Source organism: Narcine bancroftii, chromosome 1 (genome assembly GCF_036971445.1).
Source record: "Narcine bancroftii isolate sNarBan1 chromosome 1, sNarBan1.hap1, whole genome shotgun sequence".
Taxonomy (NCBI): Eukaryota; Metazoa; Chordata; class Chondrichthyes; order Torpediniformes; family Narcinidae; genus Narcine; species Narcine bancroftii.
Window position 1 is genome coordinate 203,372,104 of NC_091469.1, and position 14,026 is coordinate 203,386,129.

The following is a 14,026-nucleotide window of genomic DNA, read 5'->3' on the forward strand; positions in this document are numbered from 1 at the left end:
AGAATTGTTCATTCCAATCTAAGAATAGTTGACCATAAATGTACAAAATCTGTTTCTTTTAAAATGTATGTATAATACTCATTTGTGAGTTTTTAAAATCCTGTCTATAAATTGCAATCACTTTGTCATTGTAATCTTATGCTGCGTAGTGGACTTGTGAAATTGCTGTCTAATTGAACTGAGAAAAGAATAATAGCTCATTATAGGAACAAATGAACCTGATAATCTTCAGATCTTGATATTTGCTAATATTTACAATGAACAAGTTTAATATTAAAATAAAGTCAAATTTCAGAAATCTTGGTGTTCAGGACCATTTATTTTTAAGACTTTCACGGGCAGCAGTGCCTTACCCAGTTAGAACTAATTTGAAAGGGGAATACACGCAAATTCATCTCTATGATGTATCTCCTGTTCCAAAGTGAGGGCCTGAAGCTGGGCTTACACAAGTCGAGGGAAAGGTGGGCGATGGACTTGGGCACAACAATCTATGAGCGGTGCTGGTCAACATGGTATCTGGACAGCATGACAGCAGTTATTAATGCCAGGTACAGATTGGTGCAATACAATTTTCTGCATCAATTGTACCTCAGACCACAAAAACTACATAAATCTAAACCAGAAATTTCAGAAATGTGCTTCAGATGTGGTGTGGAGATTGAAACCTCTATCCACTCAACCTGGCTGTGTAAAAAGATAAGATCCTTCTGGGAGAAATTCTGGAAAAAAATTACAAATAGGATTTTCCACAGGATCTGGAATTGTACCTTCTGGGAAACATTATGGATATGAATTTTAAACTATCCAGATACCAGTTTGTGACGGTTGCCTTGTCGGTAGCCAGGAAGTGTATAGCGGTCACGTGGAAGCCTGACTCCCAACTAAATATTACACACTGGAATGCAGAGAAATAGAGTTGAATTCCCCTGGAAAAAAATCACATATAATTTAAAATATGACACATTTGTTAAGGTAAGGCAGCCTTGTCTGCAGATGCATTTACACCCCTTCTAAATAGAAGAAAGGTAAAAAACCTGCACTAATAGTGAAATGATTGAGATAAATGAAGTGGGTTGTAGCGCAGATGACGTGCTAGCTTCTTATCTTTCTCATTTTACTTTGTTTCTTTGGGTTTATATTTGGTTCCATTAAAGGTCTGTGACTATAGATTTTTAGATTTTTGTTTGTTTAATTTACATAATCTTTTCCTTGTGTTATTAGGGTATGGGAGGGAAGGGAGAGGGGTAGGCAGGGGGAAAAATGGACTCTGAATGTAATATATCATTGTTGAGAAAGATTATATTGTTATTTTGGATTTCTGAGTCTTTTGGATTTCTGTGTCTACATATTTCTGTGTTTTACTTTTATGTAATGTATTTTTCTTGCTGTATGGCCAATGGAGCAACTTATTGATGTGTGCTCATTGAAGTCAGTATAGTCCACACAATGACAGCCACGCTAAAGATCAGAAGGGACAGCCTTTCATTGTTTGAGTCGTGTTACGACACTCATAATTAACACTTAATTTTCTATTAATGTAAAAATGAACAGTCCCTTTGCCTGGTTTCCTTCCATTTCTAGGCTGGCCATATTAAATGGTAGGCCTCGTCCAGTTACTGTTTCCTCAGAGTATTTTCAGGGTGTCTTGAAGTACGTTACGGTAATGAACACAGCAAGAACCCAAAACAAATGAATATTGCTCCTGTAATCTCCACTTTCAAAAGTTATTGAATGTTGGCGATAATACATCAATCTCTATACTTGTCACTCAATGACTGAAGAACTTTTTGCCTACTTGGATAAAAGAGGTTTGCATTCCGAAAAGACCAATGTATCCCTTTCTCCAACATGTCACAATTGTAAACATGGGAAACGGTGGTTATAAAGGGGTTGAATTCACTCTTGCTTGGCTCAGTCAAGTATTTGATTAGATGATCTAAAAACTCTGCTTTTACACTTTCTGTGTATATGTACCAAGAAAATGAGGCTGTTTCAGTGCACATTTTAAATCTCCAATGGATAGTCATTGCTTATTATGTACCCTTTTGGTTCCTGGCAGCTTGAAGCAATATATTTTGTTGCAGAAAATTGCTTTCTCTAATCGTTCTGAATTTAGTGATATTTTATTTCCGTCAGATTGAATATGACTTTTTGATGCAGTGATCAATTTATTTTTTGTAAATTTACTGCTTCTAGGCTTTGTATCAGACTGCTTAAATGTTGCTGATGAGAAAGTCAGTTTTTTTTTCTCCCTACACCATAACTGTCAGGTTGTATTAGACCATTACATATTCACTAGAATTGATAAAGTCAGCAGGACATCTCATTCAAAAGCCTTTAATCGCTTCCTCTTTTCAATTCAAATCCATTGTGGAGGTCGACCAGTGTTCACAAATCACTTTAAATGGGAAATGCTGTTCCTTGTGCAGGCCTGGTAAATGAGAAGTGGTATGCAGAGTTACTTAAAACAGTAATAAATGCCAAAAAGTTGTTTTAATTGGATTGAAAAATAGGCACCAAATGCATTTTTCAGCAGAAATAGAAGTTTCTAAACCAGTTAGTAACTATATAGCAGATGGGATGATATGGTTTAAAGCCCCATGCTTTGCACCATGTGGCACAAATTGTTAACATTCCTCATTTTCAAAATGATGCTGAATTGCTTTTAATACTCAAAGTAGAAACTTGTTTTTTTTTCTGAGGGGAGTGGGGGTGGCAACAGTGGCGAGATTACATTACATAGTGTTGTAGTCCCATTGCATTGCTGCACATTGACCATTTCAAGTTTGGTTTAAAAATAGGTTTATTTGTCATTTTTAAACTTTATAACTGATTACACATCTGTGCCTACCTAAGCAAAGATGGCAGAAAATAACAATGTCTTTGCCATTGACTAGAAACTAAACTGAAATGACCATAAACACAATGTAGCTACAAGAGTAGGTCTGTGGCAGGAAACTTGCCTCCCAACTCCCCAAGCCACTCCACCATCTACAAAGCTTGAGTCAAGAGGGTGATTTTTAAAACAAAAACTCTACTTGCCTGGATGAATGCAGCTTCAATAACGTTCAACTCTATCCAGGACAGACCAGCCTACTTAATAGGCACCCCATCTACAACATTCACTCCCTTCACCACTACAATACCAGCTATTGTGCCATCTACAAGATTTACCACTAAGTTTTGATAGACAGCACCACCTAAATCCAGGACTGCTACCTGCTAGAAGGGACAAGGCCAGCAAAAGCATGGGGACACTACCACCTAGAAATTTCCCTTCAAGCCACACATGCTCCTGACTTGGAAATATATTGCCACTCCTTCACTGACTCTGGGTCAAAATCCTGGAACTCCCTCCCTCCACTGCGGGTGCATCCACACCTCAATCTATAGCGGTTCAAGAAAGATGTTACTCATCTGTCGGGCAGTCCTTTCTAGGAGCCTGTTTAGACTGTATATTGTATGGATGGCTGTCAGCATTATTTTTCTAGCATGTAACATTCATGGCCTACAATATTTTGCCACCTTTTGATCCCAGTTTGGTTATATTCCATCACCATTGAGGGATATTCTGGTGAGAGCTAAGCCCTAATAATTTTCTCGTGTAGTTTTGGCTGACCAATTTTGTTACATTTCTGTGCTTTGAACAAGAGGACAAGTGTTGTACATGGCTTCCAATCTGTTCTGCTATCTTTAGTCTTGGACCATTTAAGACTAAATCATTGCCGTATTTACTACGATAAGCGGAATCCAACTGAATCCCAGTGCATTCTGTTTGTAGCCATCTGACTGCAGTTAGATAACTGCGTCATTGAAGGAGATAACTGAAGGAGTTTTATCCAACTTCAAAGACAACCTGAGGACACTTTATAATATATCTGAATGGCTTAAGGAGACTTGATTTATTCGGTTCACTCTTGTGCTCTGCTTTAACCTTATTATACCCAAAAAAATCCAAATGTAATCTCTAAGGATAGCACCTCATCTATTGCAATCCTTAGATCTTTGCAAGGAATTCAACCATTGCTATTAAAAGACAACACCTCAGCCTTTGCAGTATTCCTTAAGTACTGCATTGAAATTCATTCTGCATTGAATGACCATAGTTGTGGGAGCATTTTGAGCCAAGAATATTCTCAGGTGGGAAAAAAGCCAGGTGCTTTTTGCTTAGCAATTTGACTGCCCTGCTTTTGTCAGTTTAGCCCAATATCCAGAGCTAATTGAATTCTAAATTAACCCAAAAGCAAATATTCCAGAAATCCTGAAATAAAGGCAGAAAAGTTTCAAAATACTAAATCAGGTTGTATCCATGAAAAGAAAAACAATAAGCATTCCAGACAAAAGATAATCATCCTGAATTGGCCAGTTCGGAAACAGGAAAAAATTGTTATTTGTATTTGTTGAATTCCTTGCTAAGCCCCAACAGCTTTAGTAGATGAGGTCTTGTTTGAGGAGCTTGTCTTGGGTTTCATTAAAAAAAGAATAAGAAGCCAAAGCAGAGGGGCAAAAGTAGAAATGAGATGGAGGTTTACAGGGACAAGCACTGGGAATTCAAGGTCATTCCTGTAGACTGAATGGAGGTGTTTCGCAGCAACCAGCCTGTGCTTGGCTTCTGATGCAGATCAGACAATATTCCAGACTAGGAAGTAAATTGCTGATTCTGAAAGGGTGTTTGGATTGATGCTTCTGTTCAACAGGCTGATGTTGATGGGACTGGGTTCTGGTGGTAGAAGTGGAAGAGTGCACCAGAGTGTGATGGATAAAGCAGGCCCCTCTACTTTCACATGGTCTGAGTCTTCAATTCCCTTTTACTGACTTCTCGGCCTCCATCACAGGAGAGACATGAGTAACCAATATAAACCATGAAATCTAGCTTCCTGTAAGGACCATTCTGTTCTTGTTTCTCTGACCTAGTCACATCAATTTTGATGTCACATCAGTTTTGATGACACTTCCACCCACCGCCCTTTCCATTTAATGAATTTCTGCATCTTCCACCACTTTCAACGTGCTGCCACTGCAAGATGTATCTTCCCCTTCCCTCTGCATTGAGATTCCCAAGAGGACTGTGCTCTTCTATCTCGGTCAACTCTTCTCCTCATTACACCTTTCCTTTACAACACCACTTCCCTCTCTTTCAGATTTCAAATTTTTTTCCAGAGTACATATATGACATCACATGCAACCCTGAGATTCCTTTTTTCTGCAAGCGTGGCAAAATTACCACTAAGTGGTAGTGCAAAAATTAAACTGTACACAGTGTAAACATGTAAGCAATAAAAGAACTGTAAACAGATACCAAATGTAAACAAACTGCAATATAGAGAGAACAAAAGAAAATCAATAAAGTGCATAAGTAAGAGTCCTTAAAATGAGTCTCTGATTGAGTTTGTCATTGAGGAGTCTGATGGTGGAGGGGGAGCAGCTGTTCCTGAACCTGGTGGTGCGAGTCTTGTGGCACCTGCACCCCTTTACTGATGACAGAGTGTGGTAGGTGGTGTGGGTCTTTGATTGCTTCTGCCCTCCAATGTACTCCATCCTGGGGTCAAAACTCAGTTTGATACACTGTATTCAAAACTTTTAATGTCCTTTCCTCTACATTAGTAAATCCAAATTCTATTGGGTGAATATTTTAATTGTGAGATTGTGTTCTGTAGCAAGGGTTACCATTTTTCTGTCACTTTCATTCTCCATTGCACACTTGCTCAGATCTGTGTCTTTTTGCTTGTACATTTTTCTAATAAAGTTCATGAGGAGCTACACTTCACCTTCCAGTGTGTACATTAAAGCCTTTGCAATTTAACATTGAATTCAATAAATTTAGACAACCGGCCTTGCCAGCTCTGGTAAAAGACTATCAACTTGAAACATAAATTCTTTCTTGCTGGTAGTTGACATGTTGAGTAATTTTAGCATTTTATTGTTTCAAATTCAAAATTCTGGCTTATGCATTGCTTTATTTCTCTAACTTGTAGATTTGCATAGCCATGTTTTTATTCTCTCCTCTTGCATTCGTAAATCATCTTCTATTTGCATCATCAGGCAGATTGTAATGAACAACTTTACTTCAGTCTCTGAGCTGTCACCATCACCATTTGTATCATCCGGTCTCCGTCTCCACCCGATCATAAACATTCCCTCCAGCTCCTCTCTCTTCTCTCTAACTTAAAGCATGATTAATTTCTAAATTTTGCCTGGTTGAGTGTAGATTGTCAGTCACTTCACTGATGACTTTCTCTCTTCCTAGATACTGCTTGACTTGCTAATTATTTGCAGCTTTTTCTATTTTAACAGTACTTGCGTTTTTCTTCCACTCACTGCTAATTTCGGTAACTGTCATGTTGTCATAGTTGCTTGCTATAAGATATTTAATACTGTGATTTTTTTTCCCAAAAGGAAAATCTTTCAAAACACTGCTTTCAATGCTCATCCTATAGGTTTCCAAACTCTTGTCATTTAATATACAGTGCCCTCCATAATGTTTAGGATAGACACATTTTTTCTTTATTTGCCACTCTGCTCCACAGTTTTAAATTTATAATCAAACAATTCACATGCCCATGTTGGATAAATGTTTTTTTTTCCAGATAATTGGTCATTTTTAAAAACTGCTCAGTAGCAACAGCAAATCATTTGTATCAATGTTTAAACAACAAGGGAAAGCATTAAAATAATGTTTAATTCTCACAAAAAATAATGCAACCCCGCTGCCAATCTCCAAGACCTCCCAACCACCTCTGCCAATCTCTCATATATCCCCACCACAGCCGTTGATCCCCAGGGAGTCTTCCCAGGCTGGTGGAACACACTGACGAGTCGGCAGGCTCCTGTCTCCCCAGTCACCGAAGCTCTCGACGCCCGAGTCACGACTCAGAATCCTCCCCTAGGCCTACTGCACATGCATACTGGGGATTCTGGTGTGTGTGTGGTAGTAAGCTGAGGGAAGGGTTTGGAGTCGGTATTGGGAGCTCCGGTGTGCCAAAGAGGAAGGGAGGGCAGGGAACACCACTGAGCCCGAGGACCCACTCCTTGATGACGCCAGATCAAGGGATACTTCCACCCGAAGATAGTGGTATTCAGTTTGAGAAGGAGAGTGGAGAGAAAAGTCAATAGGGGAAGGCAAATAAGAAATGGAAAAAGAGAGCAGAGGGAGTTACCTGAAATGAAGACAATCGTTCTAATTTCATTTTGTTACGAGCCCAAAGGGCCCCAAAACCCAGCAGCAATAGGCATTCACCAAGACGTGGCTTTCAAAACAAAAGTTATTTTTAATGAACTTTAAACATGAAAATAGAATCACACTTTAACTCTATACTTAACTAACCCAAATAACCCCCTTTTAATTCTAAGCGCACGTGTATGTAATGTGTGTAAATTCAAGAAAAGTTCTTTGGTTCACAGTTCAATCTCACTTCTCCTTCCAAGTTCTCTGGTTACAGGCAATCACCATACTGTGCACAGAATTTAACATGTATAAAGTTCACCAGGCTTGATGCTTGAAAGGTAAATGTAGGTTAAAGGTAAACTCAGGAAGGTTCTTGTAGGATTTGCAGAGAGAGATATTTGTTGCTCCAGGATTTCCACAACTGAGGTACCACCACTAGTCACCTCAGCGTCTCGCTGATGAAACTTGCCCCATCAGGGTCTTCTAGATGGTAACCTCTTTCTTCATGCTACCATAGAGTTTCATTCCTTCCTCTATTTCAAGAGAAACATCAGACAGATAGCACTTCCAGACATCTACTGCTCTGGAACTTGCTTTCATTAGTTTCAAACAGTTTTCCCTGGATTGCACTTGTCAGTGTCCCACACACTGACTGACTGACTGAGGACTGAGCTGTTAACTCTCTCTTTTCCAACTGAAGCTCCAAGAGAGCATGTGACTCATGTCTTGCAAAACCCCCACCTTCTCCAGCAAAACAACAGGAGTTCTTTCTTCTAAAGCTGTTGTCTTAGGTAAACAATCCAGAATTGACCTTTCTGTGAGCATTTTGCAGAAAGGGCGATAAACAGCATGTCTCCAGCAAGACAATGGTCACGCATTTTATTAACACCTACTTGTGAAAGGTGCTTGCATTCTCCAGAGATCTTGCAATGTGAATTCTTCAGTCTTTCAAATAAGATCTGTTTTAAAATGTGTGTATATATGTGACCTACTCTAAATCTTATAAAATCTCCCCAAATATTAATATTATTACAATGTCGAGTGATATTTTCAACCTCCGAGGTTAGTTCGGCTTCAGATAAATGAGGGTTTTGGATTTTCGGAGTTATATGTACTTCCCCCATTTCAGGGCACCATAATGTTTTGGACATTTGGCTTCACAGGTGTTTGTGAGTACTCTGGTATGTTTAATTGCTTCATTGGTGCAGGTATAAGAGAGCTAGGCTTGCTTCTTTCACTTTTGAGTATGTAGTTGCCATTCTTCAACATGAGGACCAGAGGTGCACCAATGAAAGTCAAATAGGCCATTCTGAGGTTGTAATACAGTAAGAGATATCACCCAAACCTTAGGATTACCAAAATCAACTGTTTGGGACATCATTAAAAAGAAAGACCGGACTGGTGAGCTCACTCAGTAATTGTAAAGGAAGACCTCCATTGCTGATGACAGAATAATTCTCATCTTAATGAAGAAATATTCCCAAACATATCATATCTGTCATATCAGAAACATTCTTCAGTAGGCAGATGTGGGTACGTTAATGACTACTGTCTGCAGAAGACTTCATGAACTGAAATGCAGAGGCTACATTGCAAGATAGAAAGCACTAGTTAGCCACAGAAACAGGATGGCCAGATTCCAGTTTGCCAAGAAGTATTTAAAAGAGCTTGGAAAAAGGTCTTGTAGACAGATGAGTTCAAGATTAACCTGACTCAGGGTGATAGAACCACACAGCACAGTACAGGCCCTTCAGCCCATATATTCCTTCCTAAAAAAAGTACTAAACTACCCCATAATTCTCCATTTTTCTTTTATCCATGTGTCTGTCTAAGAGTCTCTTAAATGCTCCCAATGTTTCAGCCTCCACTACCATCCCTGGCAAGGCATTCCAGACACCCACAACTCTGAGTTTTTATTTTTTAAAAAACACCCTGATTTCTCCCCTAAACTTCCCTTCCTTAACTTTGTACATGTGTCCTCTGGTGTTTGCTGATCCTGCCCTGGTAAATAGGTGCTGGCTGTCCACCCTATCTATGCTTCTCATAATTTTGTAGATCTTCAAGTCTCCTCTCATGCTTCTATACTCCAAAGAGAAAAGTCCCAGCTCTATTCACCTTGCCTCATAAGATGTGTTTTCCAATCCAGGCAGCATCCTGATAAATCTCCTATGCACCCTCTCAAGAGCTTCCACATCCTTCCTAAAATGAGGTGACCAGAACCAAACACAATACTCTGGTCTTACCAGAGATTTGTAGAGTTGCAACATGTCCTGAATTCAATCCCCCTATTAATGAAGCCCAACATCCCATAGGCCGTCATAACTATCCTATCAACCTGCACAGTGATCTTGAGGGAGGTATGGATTTGAACCCCAAGGTCCCTCTGTTCATTCACACTCTTAAGTAACTGACCATTAACCCTGTACTCAGCCTTCTGGTTTGTCCTTCCAAAATGCATCACCTCACACTTATCCAGATTGAAATCCATCTGCCACTTTTCTGCCCAACTCTGCATCCTGTCTGTATCCTCTTGTAACATTTGACAACCTTCAGCTCCACCCACAACTCCTCCAAACTTCGTGTCATCTGCAAACGTACTGACCCATCTTCCACTTCTTCATCCAGGTCACTTATAAAAATCACAAAGTGCAGGGATCCCAGAACGGATCCTTGCGGAACTCCATTAGTCACTGGTCTCTAGGCAGAAGACTTTCCTTTCACTGCAACTCTTTTCCAACAAGACATTTTTTTTATCCACACAACCATGCCTCATGACTTTCTAGATGTGTCTCTCGTGGGGACCTTGTCAAATGCCTCGCTAAAATTCATGTAGACCACATCTACCACCCTACCCTCATCAACTTCTTTTGTTACCGCCTCAAAAAATTCAATTGGACTCATAAGGCACGAACTTCCCTTCACAAAGTCATGCTGTCTATCCTTGAGTAGACTGCTTCTCCAAATGTTCATAGATCTTATCCTTAAGAATCCTCTCCAATAGTTTGCACACCACTGATTTAAGACTCACTGGTCTATAATTCCCAGGATTCTCCTTATTACCTTTTTTAAACAAAGAGACTACATTTGGCAAAAGCAAAGTGTGGAGGCTTAAAGGAACAGAGCAAGATCCAAAGTATTCCACATCATCTATGAAACATGGGGGGGGGGGAGGAGCTGTTATAGCCTGGTCATTGATGCCTGCCACAGGAACTGGTGCACTTACCTTCATTGATGATATAACTGATGGCAGTAGCAAAATGAATTCTGAGGTGTATAGAAACATTTTGTCTGCTATTGATCAAGCAAATGTCACCAAACTCAGTGGGTGACGCTTTGTCGTACAGTTACAGCAAGACAATGATCCCAAGCACACTGCTAAAGCAACAAAGGAGTTTTTCAAAGCTTAAGACAACAACATTCTCAAATGGCTAAATCAGTCACGTGATCTAAATCCAATTCAGCATGCCTTCCATATGCTGAAGAGAAAACTGAAGGGGACAAGCCCAGGAGCTGAAGATGGCTGCATTAGAGGGCTTGCAGAGCGTCACCAGAGAAGATGCTCAGCACCTGATAACAGACTTCAAACAGTCATTGCATACAAGGGATACGCAACAAAGTACTAAACACGACTACTTTAATATACATACCATTGCTATGTCCCAAATATTATGGTGCCCTGAAATAAAACATGCTGTAAGTTCTATATGGTCGAACCAAAATGTACACAATTACCTTTTAATAAAAACTGGAATTTGCACATTTGTTTGATTACAAATTTAAAACTGGAGCATGGGCAAATAAGAGGTAAAATGCGTCTTTGTCCCAAACCTTATGGAGGGCACTCTATATTTTCAAATTAGCATTTAGAATAGTAACCTAGATCTCTTGCAAGTGACTGGACTGCAAATGTGGAAGCACCTTGAATAATTTCATTTGAAGGTTATTTTGGTCACAAAATGGAACAAAAAAATTGTAGGCAACCACAGAAATTTGAGATTGTTTTCTTCAGTTGGAAGGGAAGTAAGTTGTGCTGTCATCAATTTGCAGCACATTTAATTATCTGCAAATGAAATTTACATTTATGTAATTAACTGCATGTAACTATTATTTATACATCTGAATGATTTCACATTTTTTACCTGATTTTTTTTTTAATGTGTTTACTCAATATACAGGTTCTGGATCTTTGGCAGCGATGGCAGTATTTGAAGATCGATATAAGCAAGATATGGAGGTAAGTGTGTGTGTAAATAACAGCTGGTGGTCTGATCTTACTCAAATTTAATATAAAAGGGAAGAACTTAAAGTATTGTTATCAATTCTTTAACTCCTGTTCCCAAAGGGTCAAGATATTGTTCAAAGGTTAGCCTTTAAGCTTTAGTAATAGAAGGGATAGGATCTGGGTCTGCATTTGGTGTCATTAAGTGAATGCAATACTCATTTTTGTTGCTCCAGAAAAGTTAATACCATGGTTGTGAATGATTGTCTTAAATCTTGGATGCACTGGTTTATTTAGGGTGATATGGTTTAAAAAAAATCCCTCCAATATTTGTATGGTAATTTTTGACAATTGAAAATGGATAATTTTAAGATGTGGAGTTATATGTACAAAGAGGAGCTTTTTTAAAAAAAATTGCTGTTAGTTTGGGAAGATGTTACAATTATAATTCCAGTCATTGACAATAAGCAAAGGCTGATGTAACTTCAGAGATGAGAATAGTTATTTTGAAGTTTCCAGAGGGTCGTCAGTTTCTGGAGGCAAGATATTTTTGTAATTCTCCTGATAATGAATTATTTTTTACAGCCAATAAAATAGAGATGAAACATGTATGTTTTTAGAGCAGCCATTTCAAACAGTTCGGGCTATGCTCCCCTTAGGACTTTGCTCAAAAGGCTTTTTCACACCGCCGTCGAGCGGTGACCCTACTTGGACCCAGGAAGGCAGGACCTTTCACACTGCAGTCCAAATACCCTCTAATTTGACCTCCCTGGCAATTTAGTGGGGTGGGGTCCCATTCCCCAGCGCTGACACATGACGCACTTACAGGAGTAAGGTAACCACTGCCCCTGGCTGTTCCATTACCCATAATTCCTCACGCAGCTGGAACTGTTCTGGGAAATGCAGAGCAGTTTCAGCTGCCTGGTGAATTATAGGTAAGAGGACAGCCATTGAACCATCACATTGATGTCCCAAAACAGCCCGCTGTTGTCAGGTGATATGATTCTTTATTTTAATCACCTATGTGATGCAGCACGCGAGCGCTGACATCATGACTCTTCCCATGCTTGACCATTTGCCTTTTCATTCCGCAAGGAGAGGATGGCCCGGTGAAATTACCAGACTCTACAGCCCTACCTCTTGGGCCACTGACATTTTCACACCACTGGTTCCCGTGGAGGGTTCCTGGGAAAGTTTCCCATATTACACAGCAATGTGAAAAGGCTTAGGCCCCCCCCCCCTTCCCTGATAAGTAGTCAAATTTATTTAGTTTCTTCAGTATTTCTCTCCTACTAACTACATGAAAAAACATAAAAAAAGTATGTAATGATTTCAGTCTGTGCCCTACCCTCCCCCCCCCCCCACTTAAATATTCTGTACCCCCCCGCGTTGAGAATGGGTGCTTTAGAGTATTGACAGAAAAAGGTGCTTCAAGAACTGATTCCAGAGCTGGAATATAAAACCAGCAAATCTTGTGAGACTGGAAGAATGTCCTTATGATATACTTCCATTCATGTTGAGATTCTTTGGTGATAGAGAAATGCAGAGCAAGAATTTTAAATTTTACAGTTGTTTCCTTTAAATTGGACAGAATTTGCTAACAGCAATTTTGAAGTGAAGCAGAAATAATGTCATCTCCAGCTTGCCCAGATCACAGGAAAAACATTTCTGTAAAAGATTGCTCTCTTTTGAAGGGGAAGTTAAGCTAGGGCATAAAGGGAATCTAGGAAAAGGGCAGAAGCATTTCCTTCAAATTGTTAACTGCATTGTAAGATTAGATGTTATGAAAGAGTATGACATTTTTTAATTGAGTATGATTATTTTAACAGCAATGGATTTCATAGAACAGCTACATAACATTTAGAGACAGAAATTAATGATGGAGTTGTTCCATTGTCTGATCCAATACCCAAGGTCATGTTTCCATTAAGTTTAAAATTTTCCTTGAACTCTCTCTCAAGTGTTCTCTAAGAACCCAAATTTAGAAGGTCTGAATGACAGGGAAATGATTTCTCAATCTTTCTATCTTGGTGAATAAAACAGATTCAATAAATTTTCAGTTCCCATTGGATAACCTAGCATTATGTAATGGAGTGCCTTACAAATCTTACCGTGTTTAAATGAGCTACTTCTAGTACTGAAGAGATTTTTCACGTTAAAAGAACTTTAAAGACTAAGTTAAAATGTTGCTTGTACTAAAAGTTATAAAGGTATTGTGCACACTTGATAAACACTAATATCTTTTCTACAAGCAATATCTATTGTATTACAAGTTATTTTTATTTTTGGCCATAAAAATATTTATTTGCAATCTGGAGCAATGTGCTAGTCTATTAATACTATAATATTTCTAAGAGCAAAATATCATTATGCATCTTTATGTAAGCAGTTCTTTTAAATACATATATTTGTTGTTTGAGTTTATCCAAAAAAGAGGGAACTTGGAGTGCTCTTTGGACCCACTGTTTATACCTGCCTGGTTGCGTGCTTCATGCATAACAGGACAGCCATTTTCTTTCCTGCTCGGTGAGTTAAAGAAACTTTTAGATGCAAATAAAATGAAAAACTTAATCCAACACTACTTTAGATTAGGGGACAGGAGGAAATGTGTTCACAAAGTATGAGCTCCAAATAAAATAAAT

The 14,026-nt window shown here is 39.0% G+C and overlaps 1 protein-coding gene across 1 annotated transcript in view; it reads left to right on the top strand.

Annotated features, from left to right (window-relative positions):
* psmb7 (proteasome 20S subunit beta 7) overlaps window positions 1-14,026 on the top strand; it is a 72,932-nt gene that overhangs the window by 38,209 nt on the left and 20,697 nt on the right. The window contains exon 6 of the mRNA XM_069888380.1: window positions 11,341-11,399. Within this exon, the coding sequence (XP_069744481.1) occupies window positions 11,341-11,399 (59 nt within the window). The remainder of the gene's footprint in view (window positions 1-11,340; window positions 11,400-14,026) is intronic.